The sequence below is a fragment of the Melozone crissalis genome, unplaced genomic scaffold (genome assembly GCF_028551555.1).
Source record: "Melozone crissalis strain CALT ecotype California unplaced genomic scaffold, PUWL_Pcris_2 ptg000013l_1, whole genome shotgun sequence".
In the NCBI taxonomy this organism is placed as follows: Eukaryota; Metazoa; Chordata; class Aves; order Passeriformes; family Passerellidae; genus Melozone; species Melozone crissalis.
This window is the reverse complement of record NW_026535791.1, coordinates 4,785,304-4,804,772: the sequence shown is the minus strand read 5'-3', so window position 1 is coordinate 4,804,772 and position 19,469 is coordinate 4,785,304. Positions and strand designations below refer to the sequence as shown.

At 36.5% G+C, this 19,469-nt stretch overlaps 1 protein-coding gene across 2 annotated transcripts in view; it reads left to right on the top strand.

The window, feature by feature from the left end:
• Positions 1-19,469, top strand: part of MIPEP (mitochondrial intermediate peptidase) — a 65,517-nt gene that overhangs the window by 31,844 nt on the left and 14,204 nt on the right. For both annotated transcript variants that reach the window (XM_054272081.1, XM_054272082.1), the window contains exons 14-16: positions 951-1,060; positions 6,091-6,165; positions 11,734-11,853. In XM_054272081.1, coding sequence (XP_054128056.1) covers positions 951-1,060; positions 6,091-6,165; positions 11,734-11,853 — 305 coding nt within the window. The remainder of the gene's footprint in view (positions 1-950; positions 1,061-6,090; positions 6,166-11,733; positions 11,854-19,469) is intronic.

Sequence of the window (19,469 nt, the reverse complement as noted above, 5' to 3'; positions counted from 1 at the left end):
CTATTTAGTAGGTAAAAACCATTGTAATAAATGCTGTTCGTAATAAAGAGCAGTATCTGTCTGAATCACTGAGTGTAAACAGATTATAAGTTAAGAATAACAATTAGAGAAAGGTTTGTAGAGGTCAAAGGAGTGATTTTAAAAACCAGTCTTCAAATAATAGTAAAAGCAGACTGAGATTTAAGACTGATTCTGAATGTTGGCATTGTTTCTGGTAGACCAGGATAGAGGTGGTGACCCAGTGGGTCCATTATGAAGGCAACAACTTTTCCATTGCTAACTTTAATATAGAAATTAGAAATTCAGCTTTGATTTGGCAGTGTGTTACACTTTTTAGTCACTTCCATTGGATAAGATGCTGATAAAGATTAGAGTAAATAAGGTTTTTGGGAAAGGCTTTTTGAAAATAGTAACAGCTGAGATATTACCTCATTGCACGTACCTAGAACACGTCTTCAATCTGCAAGAGTGTTCTTTGAGTGAATGACTCGGTGTCATAAAGCGAGGTTAATGTAAAGCATAAGAAAGCTCAGCAAACAGATGGAAGCTAAAACTTGTAACTGTGAATGGGATTAAGGCAGAGTTTTATTTACATTGTAGTTTAATTTAGGTTTAGGACACTTAAATAGATTTGGTGTTTCATGTAGGGCCAGTTTGGCTACAGTCTGGTTTAGTTTAAAAAGGGTGTGATCCAGAGCTTTATAAGGTGCCTCGCCCAGCTGTTCAAATATTTTGTTTTACTTTGTGATTTATAGTAAAATGTGTAGGATTATAATGAAGCTTTTCTGGCAGTATGTACAATAATGGAAATAAAATATTGACTTAATAAATGAAAGAACATTAAAGTTCACCAAAAGTCCAAATTGAAAGTTACAAAACCTTTTGGGAAGAGTTAACTATTTGTTAGTGAAAATAGCAGATGCTAATGTGTACAATTATTCTACCTCTAGGAACCAGATGTGCTACTGATTTTGCTGAAGTTCCCTCAATTCTGATGGAGTACTTTGCAAATGACTATCGAGTGGTTAACCAGTTTGCAAGGCATTATAAAACAGGACAGGTAGGGAAAAAAATGTAAAATTTTGAAAATAGGGAAAAAATGTCTGTAGGAAAAAAATCATCTTTACATGTGTTATTAATTAATAATGTTTAAAGTAGAAATAAACAATGGATAAAGTTATTTTCGTACTACAATTTCAGTTATTCTGAAAAAAATTTAATATTGTCATTGCGAAGAAGATAAATGTAAATCTGTGTAAGAATACTAGGTTCTTATATCCTAGATTCCAATTACATGTTTAAAACTTTCAGCCTTTTCTTTTCTACAAGGTATAGTAGGTAAACAACTTCTGTGTGAATCAAGTAGTTTGGAATGATTTAATATCATTACAGGTAAGTTATGACAAAAATAGCATTTGTCATTGAACTCTCTGAAGTCTGTCTTAAAATAAAGCTCAGATAACCAGTCATGGATATAAATGGAAATTATCTGCAGTGTTTCGAAATTTCCATTTTTAACACAGTGTAGGGCAGTGAGTGAAATATTTTGTGATGAAAAATATACTGCTCTATTTAGGATTATATTAGGATTAGTTAGATTCTGTTAGTAATCAATTTCTGCATTAAAACTCTGATGATGCCATTCTTACATGAAGTTCTTCTTTATCAGTCTGTTACAAGGATCTGCTTTCTGTGGGGTATTTGGAAAGCAGTGCTCTTTGGAGCAAGGTGACTTTTGGTAATAGAGAATAATTTATATTTATACAGACATTTAAAAAATTACTCCTAAGTTGTGTAGTGTTATACTTCATTGGAGCTTCTTATCCAGTACTAAGCATTCAGTGCATTTCAGTATTATGGAAGTAGAAATATGTTTGCCTCCATTGTACAGTTAGGAAAATATGCTATCTAACTTCTGTTTTAATTGATACTGTCTAAGAAATTTGCTCTCTAATTTTTCTTTTTTTCTTTTTCTTTTTTCTTTTCAAGAGAGCAATTGTTTCTGCAGAATTGATTGCACTAAGAAAGGTCTCTTTGAAACCTGGGAATTAAACTCAGTTCAGGAGTGTTGATCATTTATCTACTTGAATCTACATACAGAAATAGGACTTTGTAATGTTCTCTTGTTCTCTATAAACTTCATGAAGTGTTTAAACAGCATGGAGTTAATCTGATTGCATACGAGTTCAGAGAATGAGCTTCACTAAAACATCTGAAAGAGATTTGTAGAACATTATTTATGACTTTGTATTTTCAAAATGACTTGACAAATCTAAACCATGTTTAGTTTCAGTGCAAAAGCTAAGAACCAGACATTGTGTCCCATTTGGCATTTCCATAAACTACTTCTGTTTATTGGTGGTGAAATCTTCCCTTTTCAGACAGCAATTGAGAGAGGTTTGATGTAAAAGTCCAGTCTTGAATGGATTATGCTAGATGATGAGAAGAAGAGCCTGAAACTGCTCTGTAGCTCTTGAGAGTGTTAGATTTGTTCCTTTTAATTGCTTTTTTAAAATTTTAGGATGCATTTTTAAGCCATTATCCAACATATATAAATCTGCTTTTGCTTTTATTGGTTCATCTAAGCTGACTTTAAGAATCTGATATCGAATTTTCATGTTTGTCATTTAAATACAAATAGATTGAAGCAATCTTTTCTGTTATGTATATGTTATGAAGTAGTTTGACTTTAAAATCCCATCTCTCTTACATTTTCAACTTCACAAAGATCTTTTTTGGGCTTAATTTCTCTGCTTGTTCCCTGATTAATTCTTTTGTGATGCAAAGAGGAAATTCAGGGTTTTTTTTGTTTCTCCAGTTTTTGATTTATTTGAAAAAAAAATGAGTCCACTTTATCTCCTTTTCAAGGGGAAGTAAGGAAAATGGGCAAAAAAGGTAGAATGTGAAAATTGTGAAACCATTTAATCAATATGTTGTTCTCTATGAGAACATGCATTAATTTTCTTCTTATGAATTAAGAGACTGAGCTTTTCTGTGCTAGAAAGCTGTGTTCTGCACCACACAGCTCTGCTGGATGTTTGCAGAAAGTGGACTTGCTACTGACCCAGTTTGTGTTGGAGGCAATGCAGATAATTTTACAAAGCATCCTTCTTTTAGCATTGCTGCATCTGCACTCTAGGTTTTGCATGGAAACTTCAGGTAGTGTGGTTTCTAATATTCCTACTGAACATAATTGCATCAGAAAAACTTGCTAGTGTAATCTCCTCTTATATTAGCCATTGCTATTAAAAGCAGTTGTAGAAGGACTCATCTTTGAGGATCTGCACTTATAATCAGTGCTTATGCTTGTGGGAAGAGAAAGGGAAAGAGGTGTTTTGATTATTAAAACATCTGAACCGTTGAAAATTGTATTTTAGTAGCATTGCAGGAAAAGAAATTGATGGGCAGACCTTCCAAGATGAGAGCTCGTTTGGATGTAGATCATGAGGTTCTGGTCCAAAATATCTTGAAGTTTATAGAAAGCTTGTCTCTGCTTTCTGTCTCTTTTGAAAGGTTGTGCTGTTGAATGTTGAGGAGTGACAAAGCTTGCAAGCTCTCCTGTCAAAAGGAGCAGGTCTTTTGAACTTAGTTGAAAAAGCTGGCCAGAACAAATCTATTTGTTTCAAGAAAGTAGCAAGCCTAGTTTTCCTTTCATCCAAAAGATGACTCAAACAAAAAAAATCCTTGAGATAAAATGAATAAATAGAGAGGACTGTAATTATTAGTTACTAAAGTTGGATTAATCAGGTAAGCTCATGAAGTCAAGCCTTACCAAAATGGGGACATTGCAGCACTTAGACGGTCTGGGGCATGGGTGCCATTCTCTATCACTGTGATTTTGTTTAATTTCATTTGTAAACTGCAGAGATACATGGTAGGTCTGAGCTAAATAATTTTAAGCTTTTGTGTCTTTGGAGGCTCTCTTGAACAATGGCCAGTGTTTCAGCTGTCCAAATTTGAACTGAGTTCATTTTTCACAGAGATGGAATTACAAAGGCAGTATTGTTTTAGCATGATTGAAAGAATAAGTCCACAGATAGTACAGTTACAATGTGTTGCAATTACTACACAACAGTAAGGAGTTAAGCATGCTTTGGGACACAGAGCATTCTTTTCTTTTAGCCACCGTGAAAACTGAAAAATTCATTCCAAGATCTTAAAGTTACTTAATGGAGAAGGATAGAAGAGTGGACTCAAAGTAAAACATGTAGTGTTTAAATTTTAAAAACCGAATGGTTATTCAATGACATAGTTTTAGGCAAAGCTCTGTGAAGTCTTTCTTTTAGAAGGAAGATGACAGTCTCATTCTGGTGTTACCAGAGAGTTCATCTTTCAGGAGAAGTGAAGTAAGAATGCTGATACCTTTTTTTAAATTAATTCAGCTGCTTATTAAGCAACTGTGTGAGATTGTAATGGAGCAAGGAGGAATAGTTTCTACTGCCTGAAACAGTACATGCTCCAGTTCAAGACATGAATGTATCTGTGTGCATGACATTCACCGAAACATACTTTGGAGTGGAGATGTGATCTTTGAAAAACCCTCTGGAGTCAAATTCTGCTTCCCTGAAATCTTAAGATCCCAAAGGTTTTTTGGGAAAAATAGGTGACTTCTTTATCAACTTAAATTCTTTCAATTTAATCTAATTTTGGCAGTGTTTTTCTGGTGCCAAATTCTACTTGACTTGTGAATTATGATCACAACACAATCTTTGAGCCAGGTTAGTAACACAGATAGATTTAAGAAAGACATAAATATTTTTTCTCCTTTTCCTTTTTGTCAACAGATGGTTATAAGAGTGACCTGTACTTTTTTCTTAATTTTACTTTTACTTTCTTCTTGATTCTTTTGATTTTCTGCCTTATTAAATTGTCTGGCTCTATACCATGCTTGACCTATCTAACTTTTGACTTGGAGAAGAGGTTGCAAGCCTTAGCAAGTACTGCATAAAGCAGCTGCACAAGCAGAGAATTTTTCTTACCTGCTTCAACTTTTAGATTCTAGAGTCAATTGATAAAATTTCTTCACTTAGGTGTACCTTCTCTAGAGCTGGGCTTTATTCTGTGAATATTGCTTGTCTGGAATTCATATAATTTGCATAGAATCTAAACATATGGCTCTGCCATATCTGTAGACTTTCTTGGATTATTTCTTGAATGCTTCAACACACTATAAAAGCATAGGTGTGATTTTAGAGTCAAGTTTACTACCTAGCATCTCTATAACATAGAGATGCTACATATTAAACATAACTCTATACATGTTGTACAACTTTCAGTACCTTTTTAATTTTTTAGCAAAAATGCAGTTACTTTAACTATATTCCATTTGTTTGGTTAAGGAAGCTGCTAGGGAAAAAAAAAGACAATGTTTGTTAGGAAAAACATCTCTTGAAAAACTTCAGCAAGTAGTGGAAGAAGCATAAGGTCAAGCATTCATAGACAGATGTTCTTAAAAATGTGGCATTAAAAAGTCTTTGGATGTTTTTGCAGACAGCTGGATGGAAAGCCAAAAGGTTTTTTTATAATCACTTGAAAAGTGTTTCTGACTTTTCAGTATGTGGTGGCATGGATAATTTTATTGCCATAGATGTGGAATAAATGTAACTTTGTTAAAAATTTCAAAGGGTAGATATTTACTGTTCAGTACAACTAAATATTTTTTTGTGGGTTAGGGCAAAAGGTCTCATGCTGTCTCAGTTGAAGTTATGAAAACCCAGTATTATTAAGCTCAGTATTATGAGTTATATGATGTGGGAGGGTTTTAACTGCCCCAGTCTGTTCTTTATGTCTAAAAATAGTAATAAGATCTTTTACAGGCATATAAGGGAATATGGAATTAGTTTATAGAAAAACAAACAGATTTTGCTTAGTGATTTCTCTCTTGCTATGTGGATTAATGCTGATATCTTAATTGGCCATTTAATGCTTTGTTCGAAAAATATTTCCTTCCTCAATGCAAAGCATTTCAAATGTGTTTTAATACTATAAGGGTTTTTTTTGTATCTTCAGCCTCTTTTAGTAATTAGCTATTTAAACACAATTTACAAATAAACAATAAGTCTAAATGTGACCTGTTTGGTTTTTTTCAAGCCACTACCAAAAAACATGGTGTCAAGACTGTGTGAATCCAAAAAGGTGTGTGCTGCAGCTGATATGCAACTCCAGGTATGTGTTTTGCCTTCTAATTTCAGCTCTCTATTCAGCACTTGCAAAACATATTTTTGTTTTTATAATTTTGACCAAATTTTTTATTTTAATGTAGATGTGTTATCTAAGTATATGAAAATTAGTTAATTCTTACATTAATTTTATGTTTGTTTTTCTGCACATATTCTGTGTTGCTGCTTAAACCTAAATGCTTCTATCTATAGGAAAATATCTTGAAAACCACAGCTTTTGAAAATAATTGGATTATCAGAATCCCCAAATGTAGTTTAAGATTGAATTCTTGAGTTAATGGAATCATTTAAGGAGAACTTGAAGTAGAGGAGGTATTGTGTACCTTGGATCATTACCATATAGTAGGAATGGGAGATACAGGCTATCACAGTAAAATCAAACCAGCCCATCTATTTACCAGAATGTGATTTGAGTTCCTTGTCTTCTGCAGCTCCAGATGAAAGTGGCCACTTGTCTCATCAAAATTGCTGGCTGAGCTGTGAGAATGTAAGACTTCTCTCTCATAGTGTTAGGAAGAGTAACTAAATTCATAAACCTTTATTTTCTGTGGGTAGCTGTGATTGATCAGTAATTTCTGTAAACAACCAGTGATGCTGTTCTTCAAAGGAAGTAAAGGAAATCAGATTTCTGTCTAAAATGGTATTTGGCCTTTTTCAGTCCTGCAATAGCAGTTCTCAGACGTGTACAGTAGCTTTAGCATCCAGTAAGCATTTGGCTGTGCTTAGTGTGCTACAAGATTTTGCTGTTTGATTTTGTTTTCTTCTTTGTTTTTCTTTAAGCGCAAAGCATATAGCTTTTCCTTCTATAATTAACCTGGTGTTTAGGTGAGATAACTCTGCTAGTACCTTAGTGAAGGTTAGTTGCTGAGATGGGAAAGAAACAAATTTACAGATCTTTGGTATGTCTTCCTTTGCGAAGTGGCCAAATGATCACAGCCCTGTCTACAAACAGGAGTTGGGCTGGTTAATTGAAGTTGATCTGAAAGAGAAACTTCAATATTTGCAGTTTTCTCTGTGCAGTTACATAGATTTTAAACTAATCAGAAGCCTCAAGTGTGGACCTGTAAGCTGTATACATGTCATTGACACTAGTCAAAGCCAGACTGAACACTGTTTTCAGTGTATACATGTATTTTTCCTTGGTTAAATGTAATGGACTTTTGAATTGTGCTTTCAGTGCAGTGCTGGCTGTCAGCAACCAATGCTGGCTGGGCAGATGCTACCTGTGCCTATACCTCTGTGACATGAAAATATAACTGCACTCTCTCTACAGGTCTGATTTTAAAATGCACACTGCTGGCTTTGAAAGATTCTCATAGACATGTCTGATAATCCAGAAAGAATGTGGGCCAGAATATATATAATTAATACAGGAGGTTTTTATTGGGGAAAAAAATTCCGGATTGAAATAAAATTATACTGTGAATGCTTAATTGTGGACTTTTACTCATGGCGGGCACAGCACGTGTACAGATTAGTAACCACCAAAGTGTTGAGGAGGTCCTTTGACCTGCACCCTTTCTTTCTGGCATCTCTGTCCATAACAGCTATGTATCAGTCTGACAGATTTCTTTCAACCTTTTATATGTACTTGCTATGATTTTGTCAAGGTTTGAGACCAAGTTGGCATTGTGGAGGCTGAATGGGCTCAGATATCGAGCAGTATAAGTCACAAATATATTCACAAGTGACATGGCCTCCGTGTTCTGTGGTGCAGGAGAGAGTATTCCAAAAGGAGAAGTGATTGCATCAGTTGCTTGTGGTGGGGCTGTGCAATGTCCCTGCTGTTATTGGCCCTCAGCTGTTCCCTGGGCCTCTTTAGAGTCTGTCTTGGAGTCATTCCACAGCCTGTGGCTCAAGAACACCCACTTCTGGTGGGCTCAAGTTCCCGTGGGTGCCTAATGATTGACTGTTGCTGGCAGTGATTTAGCAGGCTGCTTGCCATCAAATTTTTCTTGTGTAAATTAAGTTAAACTAGTTTCAACACATGCCAAATGACCACAATGCCATTCTGAATAATATTATTCATTTCCTACTTTCAGCACTATGTTTTTGGAGATGCCAGATGTAAAACCTGCAGAAGTGTGCACTCATTTCAAAGAGACAAATTGGCAGAGCTATTCTGTTGAATAATTCAAAAATGTCCCAGAGAAGTTGACTACATGGCAAATACAAAGTTAATATTCCATTTTAGAAATGCATATTATAAGTCATGCAAATTAAAAAGTATAATAATTAATTGAAGCAACATATATTTTAATTTCCAGATGCCAAAATATATACATGCTGCTAGCTGTATACCTGAAAATACTGGGAATGATGATTCTAGTACTGTTCCTTCAGACTTTGCAAAGACTATATTCTGTATTGATGGCTAGATGCTATGTTAGCTATATTTGACCTTTAAAAATAGAAAAAATGCTGACAAATATTCCAGCAGTGTGGAATACACCTGGAAGTTGTTCTTCTGTGGTCTGTTCAGGAAATAAGTCTATTGGCACATGAAAGTAAGAAATATTGCTGCTTTTTCATAACTATAATACCTCTGAATTTTCTTTTAGGTGGTGTAATCAGTTACTCAGAAGGAAAGATAGGAGAGTCCATACATCTCCTAAGGCTTTTGCCAGGCAGATTGAGTCCCAGAGTCTTTCAGTCAGTAGTAACTTCACTGGAAAATGCCTGAGTGTGTGCATATTAATGCTATTAAGCAGACAAGGAGCTAGAAAGAACTGGAATCAAGTGAAACTAATAAATACCAATGTAAGTGCAAAATAGAGAGACAGTATGAAAATTAATGAGCATTTGATGGCATTTTTATTTTTTTACATCTTTTGAGAAATGTGTTTTACTGAAATTAGAAATCATCTTCTGTCTACTGCTTGATATTAAGTATTAGCTTGCTCCTCAGCAGTATCATCTAAAATCCTGTGGTCCTGGGATGTGTTTCCCATTCCCATTTCAAAGGCCTCTGTAAACACACAGAACTGTGGTTTCTAGATGGAAATGCATTGTGGGTATAAAGTTCATCCAAGTTTATTTTCAGGGATGGTTTTTTTAACCGTGCTGTCCAGGTGGCCTGGCTCACAGCTTTCTTCCCACACTGTACATGTGTCAGGATCAAGGGAGAACTTATAGCTGACTTCAGTGACTCATTTCCCTGTCACCACATTGTTCTTTAGACAGAACATTTCACTGGCCTTTCTTTGACATTTCCCCACTTCCTAGCTGTGAGTTGAGCTTTTGCTCCTTGACCACAAACTACTTCCGTCCAAATTTTACTTTAGAGAAGGTCCCCTGCAGTGCAGATGCAGTTCCCCCATCTTGTGAAGAACACTGAAGAGCAACTGCAGACTGGTCCAGACAAAGATGGGAGAGAGAAAAAAGAGGATCGAGGCTGTGCTGAAGCTTGAAGCTAAAGTCTGTTGTCAGATGCTGAAGTTCCTCATGTTTGATTTGGATTTTGTAGAGAGGAGAGGGGAAGTTAGTGTGAAATGACTGCTGCAGAGTTAAAAAGGTCTAAGGTGACAGGAGAAAGTGACCTTTTTAGGACTATTACATGAGGTAATTTTCAGGTCTATCCATGGTACTTACTGCGGGTCATACTCTCAGTCACCCTCGCTGTCATAAACCTGTAGCTTTTGTTAAAAAAAAAAAAAGAATGGAATTCTAGTGACTGGGAATGCAAAGCCGTTGTAAAGTCTCTTTTTCTTCTCAGATAAATAAGAGTAAAGTATTTTTGCAGTCTAGTGTAGATTCCTCTGTATATTTTTAGTCTGAACAGATGCTTTCTGGCTACTCTACATTAGTAGATGGACAATGTTGAGTGCTTACATGTCTTGTTCAGTGTTGCTACCTGAGACATAAAACTTGCAGTGTTGTTAATGGGTGGTTGTGTGACTTGAGTCTTACTGACATCTCTTCTCCTCCTTAGCCATGGCTAATGAGGAGCAAGCAGGAAATCTATGAGTAGCTCCTGCAAGTCACAGTTTATTCACCCCCCTGCTTATAACATTCAGTTTTTCTTGGGAAAAAAAAAACCCATTGTCTTGTTATTTGCCAAGAGAGACTGTCAAAGGGTTTATCAGAATTCTGTATGTTAGAAGACAGCTTATTCAAACAGAAGGATTATACTCTTCTAGAAATGGTCACATTTTTGGTGAAACTACATGTTGTATCCAGAACAAATAAAAATATTCTGAATTCTGATAAATTGTTAAGGAATTCAGAATTATTTGTACTAACATTTCATAATAAAGAATCTTTTCTGAGGTTCAAGGAGTTTTGTTAATTAGGTAACATAAAACATCCAAACAACTTTTTTTTTTTTTTCATAAAATTTCATGGTTATAGTTCATGGAACACTGTATTTATGTTGTTGGGGATGGTATTGCACATTATAGGAGTGTGACTGGGCCTGAATCTCTAGCCAAATTATTTGCTTGATTCCTTACAAAAAAGCTTTTTGAGGCTCCTTATTGTCAACTTTCCAATGATGTGTGCTGACTACAGGATGACCTGACTTCTTCCCTTGAGCATCTGGATCGATCAAACTACTTAAAAATATCTTATGTTGTAAAGCAGTGGGTGTCCTCTGTCTTCCTTGCACTTCCACAAAATACAAAATCTTCATACTAAAAAAAAGGCTGCAGTAATTTCCTCTGTCCATGCCTCTTTCATGTTTTTTCTTACCGTTCCAGAGACTCTGCCTTGCTGTCTTTGCTTGGAAAGTCTTTTTAATGGTGCTGCTTTCCCACTCTCTGAACACCTCAGTTATATGGTCATGCATCTGCATTCTGCTGTAGTTCACATGCATAAAAATTGCTTATGGATCAGCTCTTACTTCTGGCACAGTACCCTCCTGGTGCAGTGTGCTCTCAGCTAAGCTTACACTTAAGCAGTTTATTGCTCTGATGGTGAGAGCTAAAATAAAGATTGGCCTTGGTTACTACTCTGTTGCAGGGCTCTGACAGAAACTCAGTAGTGTTTACAGCTCTGTGTAGTGGGCATGGAGCTTTTAGGTTAAAGGTTGGACTTGATAATCTTGAAGGCCTTTTCCAACCTCATTGATTCTGTCATATTCTTAACATAATTCTTATGTTCGCTGCCTAAGCCATAAGTTGCCCCTGCAGGGGTGAGGTGTTCTCATGGCTGCATGTACACATCTTGAAATAGCTTATTTTGCAGTGTCCACTTAAATAACTTCAAAATAGAAATTTAAAAATGCTTTTATTGAAAAGGGGAATTGCTGGAGGACCTTAGGGACAGATCTTAACTTTTTTAAAAGGTGCGGACAGTTTAGTGCTCCCAGTGTGATAAATGACATAAACATGGATTTACGAAAGGTCATGATGGTGGTGGTTGATGAACTCCAAAAATCTGTTTCTCTCCTCGTATAACATTAGTATGTCATGCTAATTATAGAAGATTTCCAAACCATATATATTTAAACTATTCCCTCTCCCTAGTCCATCTCTCATGTTCTTTTCTTTGTGTCTTTTTTGGTTTTCATATGCCAATAACATGTGCCAAAGACAAATGTGTTTTCTCTCTTCAGGTTTTTTATGCTGTCTTGGACCAAATCTACCATGGTAAACACCCTCTAAAAAAGTCAACCACAGAAATTTTAAAGGAAACACAGGAGAAAGTTTATGGATTGCCATATGTACCCAATACAGTGAGTAGCAACAGAATAACTGTATAAACTGCATCTTTTCTTTGATAGCATAATAATGCCCCTTCCTCTCCATGACCCTTGCCCTGCACACTCATGTGTTTACTACTGTATTGTTATACTGAAAGAGTTTTCTTTCACTCACTTTATCCAGAGAGCAGGGATGTTTTTGTATAAATGTAGTCTTTTAATGATGAACTTCATTACCTTGCCTTTATTTTCTTAATAAAGAAGGCACTGGAAACAATATATTGGAAAGAGGGTTTATTTGAGCTTTTCAAAGGCTGCTTATAAAAGGCAAGCAAAACACTGTGGTGCAATTGGTGTGTGTATGCTGTCAGCATGAGAGAAGGTGTGAAGCAGGAAACAGAAGTGTGTTCTTCCTCTCACTGCATTCCTGTGACCTTTGTCATGTCATTTATGCTTTCATGTGTGATATGAAAGTGAAGAAGTCTGGAGTTCTACTGAGCTATCTAATTTTGATCTTCATCACAACATGCATTTGTTCTGTACATCATGTGACAGCCAAAGATGTGGTTTGTATACGGCAGTCACGGGATTTCCTGGTCTGTGTGAAGCTGAATTCCTGCCTGGAGCCTGGCCCCCCCAGTCACTGTTTGACACTGTGGTCAGAATACACAAATGCTTTTGCTGCTTCACAGGAAATGTACTCTCCTCCTTGGCAAAATGTCTTTCCTTCTCTGAGAACAGTGTCGGGAGATCTGTTCCCTCATCATAACTGTACTGCCCCTGCTCACACCTCCAAAAGAGTGTAACATCTTCTTGTGAGGCTGTGATCGTTTCGAAGTGGGACAGCAGGTTTTGGCCTGGAACTTAATCCCAGAAAAATATACTGTGAATTTCTGAATAATCTGAAAGTCTATGTTTGTATTTATTGAATGTAAAATTAGTGTCAAGAACTGTAACACAGTTTAAATTTTCAGTAAAATATTGTGAAACAATGTATTAGAATAACATTATTACTCTGTAGAATATTTAATGTCTGTAGTTTGTCTTGCTGTCCTTCGCTGTTCCTCGTTCCAAACTTGAGACACGTTCGCATATTTAATTTGTAGTCCAGATAAAAAAAATAAAAGCCTTGAAGTAAGGGTTGAAGTTTTTAAGTGAAGAGTATATTTCTTCCTTTCATTTGATTTCAGAGCTAGACATTGAAATTCAGTAGTAGGGACCAGGTGGGTTTTTTTGTCTATTATTTGGCTAGGCACTTGCAGAGCTGGCAAAGAAAACAAAGTGTTTTGATTATTTGAATTTAGCTGTTCTCTATACCTTTAGATTCCATTATGTATTGTTAAGTCAGGCTTCTATGTCTTAAGTTAGTGGTGTTGGATAAGAGAATTTCTTCCTTAGTGAAGATCTTCACTGCATTAATGTGGTTTTTCTGTAGCAGCATTGTCTGTCAGGGCTGCAAGCATCCATTATTATCTCTTCCCGATGAACCATAATTCTCTTTCACTGCTCTTGACAGGCATGTAAACACGGTATATATCCTCTGAATGTACTTGGTTGGGCTTCAGTCTTATTGTGCAGACTTGTTTTCTGGAGTAGAGGCACAGCATGTGTCTTCTGTCATTCTCAGGCACAGCTCAGATAATAGGACAATTTGCACATGTCTTTTTGTTACAATGCTTTTAAAATGAGGCATACAGACTACACCTAGTAAGTAAAAGCTGCTGCTGCACCTATGGGCTGTTCTTGTTTAAGGTAAACCTAGGCATCATGTGTTACATGCTAACAGTAGGAGGGATAGTGCAAAAGAAGCCCTGTTCAGAGATAGCAGAAAATAAGTCCTGTTGAAGTCTGTATACATTCAAACAGATTTTGCAGGCACTGGGGCAGCAGGCATTGCACAGAGCCATGTTTGATTTGACTGCTTTGATGCAGATGGGCATGGGAGCTGGTGCCACATGCAAGGCAGAAAGGAAATCAGATGGAAGCATGGAGAAACAGCACCCCACTAGACTTTGTTTGTCTGAATAATGCAAATCTCAGTTTCTGGCTGGCCATTGCTTATCTGTTTAAAAGTATACAGGGTTTACTGCTGGCTCCTGGAGGATGAAGTTCCACTGGGATTTCATTGCTCTGTTACTGAATCCAGAAGCTGATGATTGCCAGGCAGGGGGCAAGGAAATGTATCTGCCTGTTTTTGTAGAGTCCGGCAGTTTTTGTTGCCAGAGGAGATTAGTGTTCCTGAGTTTGGAAAGCGAATAGCAATTTTGCTATTCACTGGATTCTTGAGTCCTTGTGATCCCTTTGAAAAGCAGCCAGTCTTCTTTTTGATTCTTAGGTTAGCAAGATAAACATACTAGTAATGACCATATATTTTCCAGCCATTCCTTCCTGAATGTACATTTTGTCAAAATCTGTGCACTGTGGGGAATTCAGTACTCTGCTTTTGCTCCAAACTTTTGTTCGAATCATAGCTTATTTCTTATCTCTTGTGAAGTCAGTTTTCATTAATTATGGCCTGCCTTGCAGTTGATGATGCTGTCTGCTTTTAGAGTGTCTCCCATGGTCTTTTCTATGTTTGTCCCCAGGATGCCCAGAGAGGCTTTTGAAAATGTATCGGGTGACCCTTTGATCAATCTGAGACATGATCAAAGTTTCTCCCCATAATCTGTTGCTTAGTCCACTCATGTTCCCCAAGTTCAGACTTGAAAAGTGCTTTCCTTTGAGACAGTTATCAAAACTTAATGATATGCCATTGCTAGTCCTTCGCCAAGCATAATAATTCCTATCTCCTGCTGGGGGTTTGGTTCAATATTGTAAAGAAAATGACACACAGGGTAAACAGACTCTGCAATGATAGTGGAGTTTGCAGCCTCCAGTTACAGGAAGAGCTCTCAATAATGAAGTAGTAGTACAATAAACACCACCTGCCCAGATCATCATACCTGTATTTTCTTTGTGAAGTAGTTTGAGTTATTCATTCTTATTTTCAGAAAATTATGGACTCAATATGTTAATTGTCTGTCCCTTGTAGTAACCGTTCCTAATCTGGAATTTTGGTGGGAGATGGTTTGACTGTGACTGTGAGGAAAAATGATTTTGAAGAGTGAGGCACAAGGAATCTGGGTTCCTTTTTAGATGACTGTCAAATAGTCCCTTTTGCATTTTTCAAAATTACATGGTCTTCTGGTAGGCTTTTTTTCCATAAACAGCTGAATTTCTTGTGTGGTACTTGAATACAAGGTGAGATGCTGGAATTTAACTGCACACATCATTATAATTACTTTTGATAGGAGGCAACATGTTGGTATGCAGGGCGCCTTTGATATTTTTTGGAACACTGAATAATTTGCTATATGCCTTTTTGTTTTAACATATTAAAAATACAGATTACTGCAGAAGAACCACCTTTACTGGTACCTTAAAGTGTGCATCAGGTTACATGTTTAATTATGGCTATATAGTTTTGCCCAGAGTGTAAGTTTCTTTGGCAGCATGGCCTATGGTTACTAGTGTTTGGAAAGACCAAAACACCTTTGAGACCAAAAATGTTAGCCAGCCAAGTTTGCCAACAGAAGACAAGGCAGGTATTGTGAGAGATACCCTAGAGCAAAGATGTGTATGAAAATGGTGTATCACCAGTGTGGTTGTTAGTCTGTCTTCTTCCTGCAGCTGGGAGGACTCTGCCCAGACAGGGATCCTGACCTTGGAAGGCTCCACCTAGGTCCTTGTCTTAACTTGCTGTGGTTGTGTCTGTCATGTTCCTGACAAAGGAAATCAATGGATGAGATGCAACCTAACATTTGGAGTGCTTGCTCAGGGAGGCTGTCAGGCACTATGGGAAGATGTGGCTTGCCATGGGAGCTGAAAACACAAGTTTTTCATTAACAGGGAACATGCAGAGGCATGGGTGTTTGGTCAGCTGAGGAGGAGTTGATGTCAATAGGCAGAACTGGCTTCTCTACAGAGAGAAAATAGTTTTTGCATCACACATGATTGCCGTGAGCCAAAGCCTCCTGTTCTGTTGTTGAAGAAAATCTGTGTGCAAGAGAGTGTAGTTTTAACAGGCTTATTCCTCAGCCTACTGAGGGCTGGCTGGCAGTTTGAGTGAAGTATCTTGTTACAGAATTTGCCATCTGTGTTCTTGTGGCGTCTGTTGTCTTAGGATTTCTTGTTAGGTTTTTGGAGTGACTACTAATGTGCAGTTATATATAACTGTTTTTGTATAAAATTTCATGTGAATATCAGTAATGCATATAAAAGGAATAAATAGTCAGACTGAGCAAGCAATGAGGCAGCTGGCTTAAAGTAAATAAGAGATAACCTTTAACCTCTGATGGTAAAAGTGGTTTTGAATTCTGAAAACTTAACTCAAGTGGTGAACATAAATCTTAAAATTATTGGTAAGGAAGGCTAAGTAGTGGCCACCTATTCAATTTTAAACTGCAATTTCACTTCATATTTATTCTGTCTAGAACCTTCCAAAATTCATTTTAGATTTATTAGGCTAAACTATGATGTAACCTTAGAACCTAAGGAAAACTGAAAGCCAGATTAAAGAAAACGTCAAAAACCAGTTACAAGGTAGAGTGGGTGCTATTGGCAAAGAGCTTTAAAAAAAAAATTCTGGGTGGCAGATGAGAGAGTAAAATTTATGGTGCTAATCAATAAGATGCTAAAAAGAACTCAGTGGGAGAAAACTGACTATCTGAGAAAGGGAGGTTATTGGAAAAGTAAAAGCCAATAAAAGTGTGAAAAACAGAATACAGGATAAGTTCTAACAAACCAGAAGTAAAACTGTGGAAGTTTCAAGCAGCTTAGAAACCAAACCCAGCAATAATAATTAAAAACAATGCATCAAAAAGAGGAAGGCTGCCAGATATTTGCTGGAACTGGAACATAGCTAAGTATGATGATTCAAAAGACATTATGTAGTTATCCAAGAGACTGAACCAAGGATACAAACCATCCTGATGCAAAAAAGATTTGGCAGTAAAGGACCAAGCCCTGTAAAACTTTATTAAGATAATAAAAAGTAGAAATCATTGTACGACTAGAGATAATTAATAAAAGAATGCAAGAATTCAGAATAAAAAAGGCTAGAAATGCTGAGTTGAGATTTGCAAGTGGAGAAGGTAATAGAATTCCATAATTACTCAAGAAACAAGAGGAAAGTGGGCGAAAGAGCAACAGTAAATATCAGAGAAAGCAGTGATATTCTGTTCTGCCTCAACATTTTTTGAACAATAAGTGAATTTTGATTAGGTAAGTAATACATGCAGTTTTTGAGATGGATTAAAACAGTAGTGAGATTACAAAATAAAATAGAATAACTAGATTAGATGTAGTCAGATTTTCAGAATATTTAAGCTTGTCAGAACAGTCAGTGACTTGGAGGAATTATCACTCACAAACTCATGAAAAAGTAGTAGTGTTATGATAACTGCTCTTATGAAGGGAGAACAACTTGGGAACTGTAGACTAATTGTTCAGATTTTGTCACTCAACAAGTAATTGCAGCAATTATTAAGCAGCTTGTAAGTACCTTGAGAACAGTCAAGTGAGCAAAATAACTCCAGTTTTGTTAAGAACTGCCTCAGATGGAAAAATCCACTTTCTCCCTAAGACATTGTTTGATCTTGGAAACAGGATGTAAGTAATTGATAGCATGACTCTATGCCTAATAAGCTTTCTAACACTTGCAAGTCATAATGGCACTACCAAGCTGTAGATTTGTTGCTGAGTCAACACACAGAAAACATGCTGACAAAGCAGGTGGAGGCTTAGTTTCAGACAGGGACATTTTAAGTGGACATCACCAGAAATCTGTCCAGATTGGAAACAGGAACTGCGAGGAAAGTTAAGGAAATCCAGTATTGGGCTAGCAAAGAGAAATTTATATGGGCATACGTGAATGGTATTGAAAATCTTTATGAAAAAAATATTTGGAATTGAGGCCGTGATTATTTGTTTCTTATTAATGAGAAAATAGTAGGAGAGGAAAAATTATGTAATTTATAGCAAGTGTGACTATGGGTAGTATCTAATCTTTTAAAGTATTGTTAATTTTTTCCCTCATTTGTTGAAGTGGGAAGCAGACACCCATTATGTCTCACACCTCTTGTAGGCAGTTTTAGAGAAACCACTTGCAAATCACAGAGACATAAGTTTCATAGTAAAGCCAGAGAGCCTTCATAGAGGATGGCTTTTCTGCTTCCCCTCTGCAGTTACTTGAAAGGTACTGATGTTGCTCATATTGCACTTTTTTGAGTTTTGAAGAGGGATGAAGTCATATGTTATTACTCAACCCCTTGAAGTTTGTGTAACCCCTTCAAGGTAATTTTTTACCTTGCCATGTTCGAAACTAAAGTTGTTTATACAGAATGCAAGTCCCTGGATTAGTTTTCATATGAGCCTTTTTAAAAGTATACTGTAAAATCAAATTGAAGAGTTTGGGTCTGAGGAAAAGATTAATAAAGGAGTGCACAGTGAACTCTGGGGAAGTGATAGTTCTATGAATAATTAATAGGTAAAGCCATTTCAAGAAGATTGGTGCCCAGCTGAGGTCAGTATTAAAGTAGATGCTGGGACTTTCAAAAGCTCTTAAAGTCACCTTTCAAGGTTTGTTTAGGTTTCTGTCTTTGTGGAGTTGAGTTCCTTTTATGATAAAGAAAATGCTGATAGCAAATACTCTGAAGATTTGTTTTCCAGTGGTTATATGACACTATTCACTGGACAACTATCTACAGCAGTAGAGTGTTTACAGATATCATAAGATATGAAGCACTTTTAAGGAAATTCTTTTTCCAAGTGTTAGCCTCATGAAACTCAAACATACTTTAGTGATAGCATTTGCCATATTTACCATGTGGGAGACCATTTTAAGAAGCAGTGCAAGAAGCAGTTGCATACATGTCCTGTTAAAATTCTGAATATATTTAGATGTATTTTACGGATATATGAAAGCACAGATAACTTCATCTAGTTTGATATAATTCTGTTTTCACGGCTCACATGTTCTTTTTCCCCCCTGAGATTGCATTACTGGAGCTATATTTGACAGTGATATAAACACAGCCTAGAGAGTCTGAAATGAAATTCTCTTCAAGTGCTGTGGGGGACTATCTTTTCTATGAAAAGTCAAACCAGAAAAGAACAAGACAGAGGAACTATTAGCAGCCTTGCTTCACAGGAGGTGGCTGAGATGAGATGAATGTAATTTCTTTAAATTCACACTGCCCTTGTGGCAGATTAAGGATTAGAGTTGTGATCCCTTCAATCCATTTCTAAAATGACTCTAGTAAAAGATAGTAAATAAACAGTAAACAGGTAGTGATTTCATCTTCCAGTGTTGGTTCAGATTCTTTAATTGATTAAGTTGTACTTGCAAATACATTTTGCAGTTACCATGTTGCTTAAGGTATTTCTTGGTTTTGTAAGGGCTTATTTTAAGCAGTGTTCATGATGTTTATTTTAAAATAATAGGTCAATACTTAAAGTTAGGTTTAAATGGAAAAGTAGTGTAAAAAATTTGGGCTTCAGTGCAAGTCTGTATGCAAAGGAAACAGTGACCTGATTCTGTGTATCTCAGGCTTATGAATTTAAAGCTTAGGCAAAAATAGAAATGACTAATTATAATTGAAGAGGGGGTT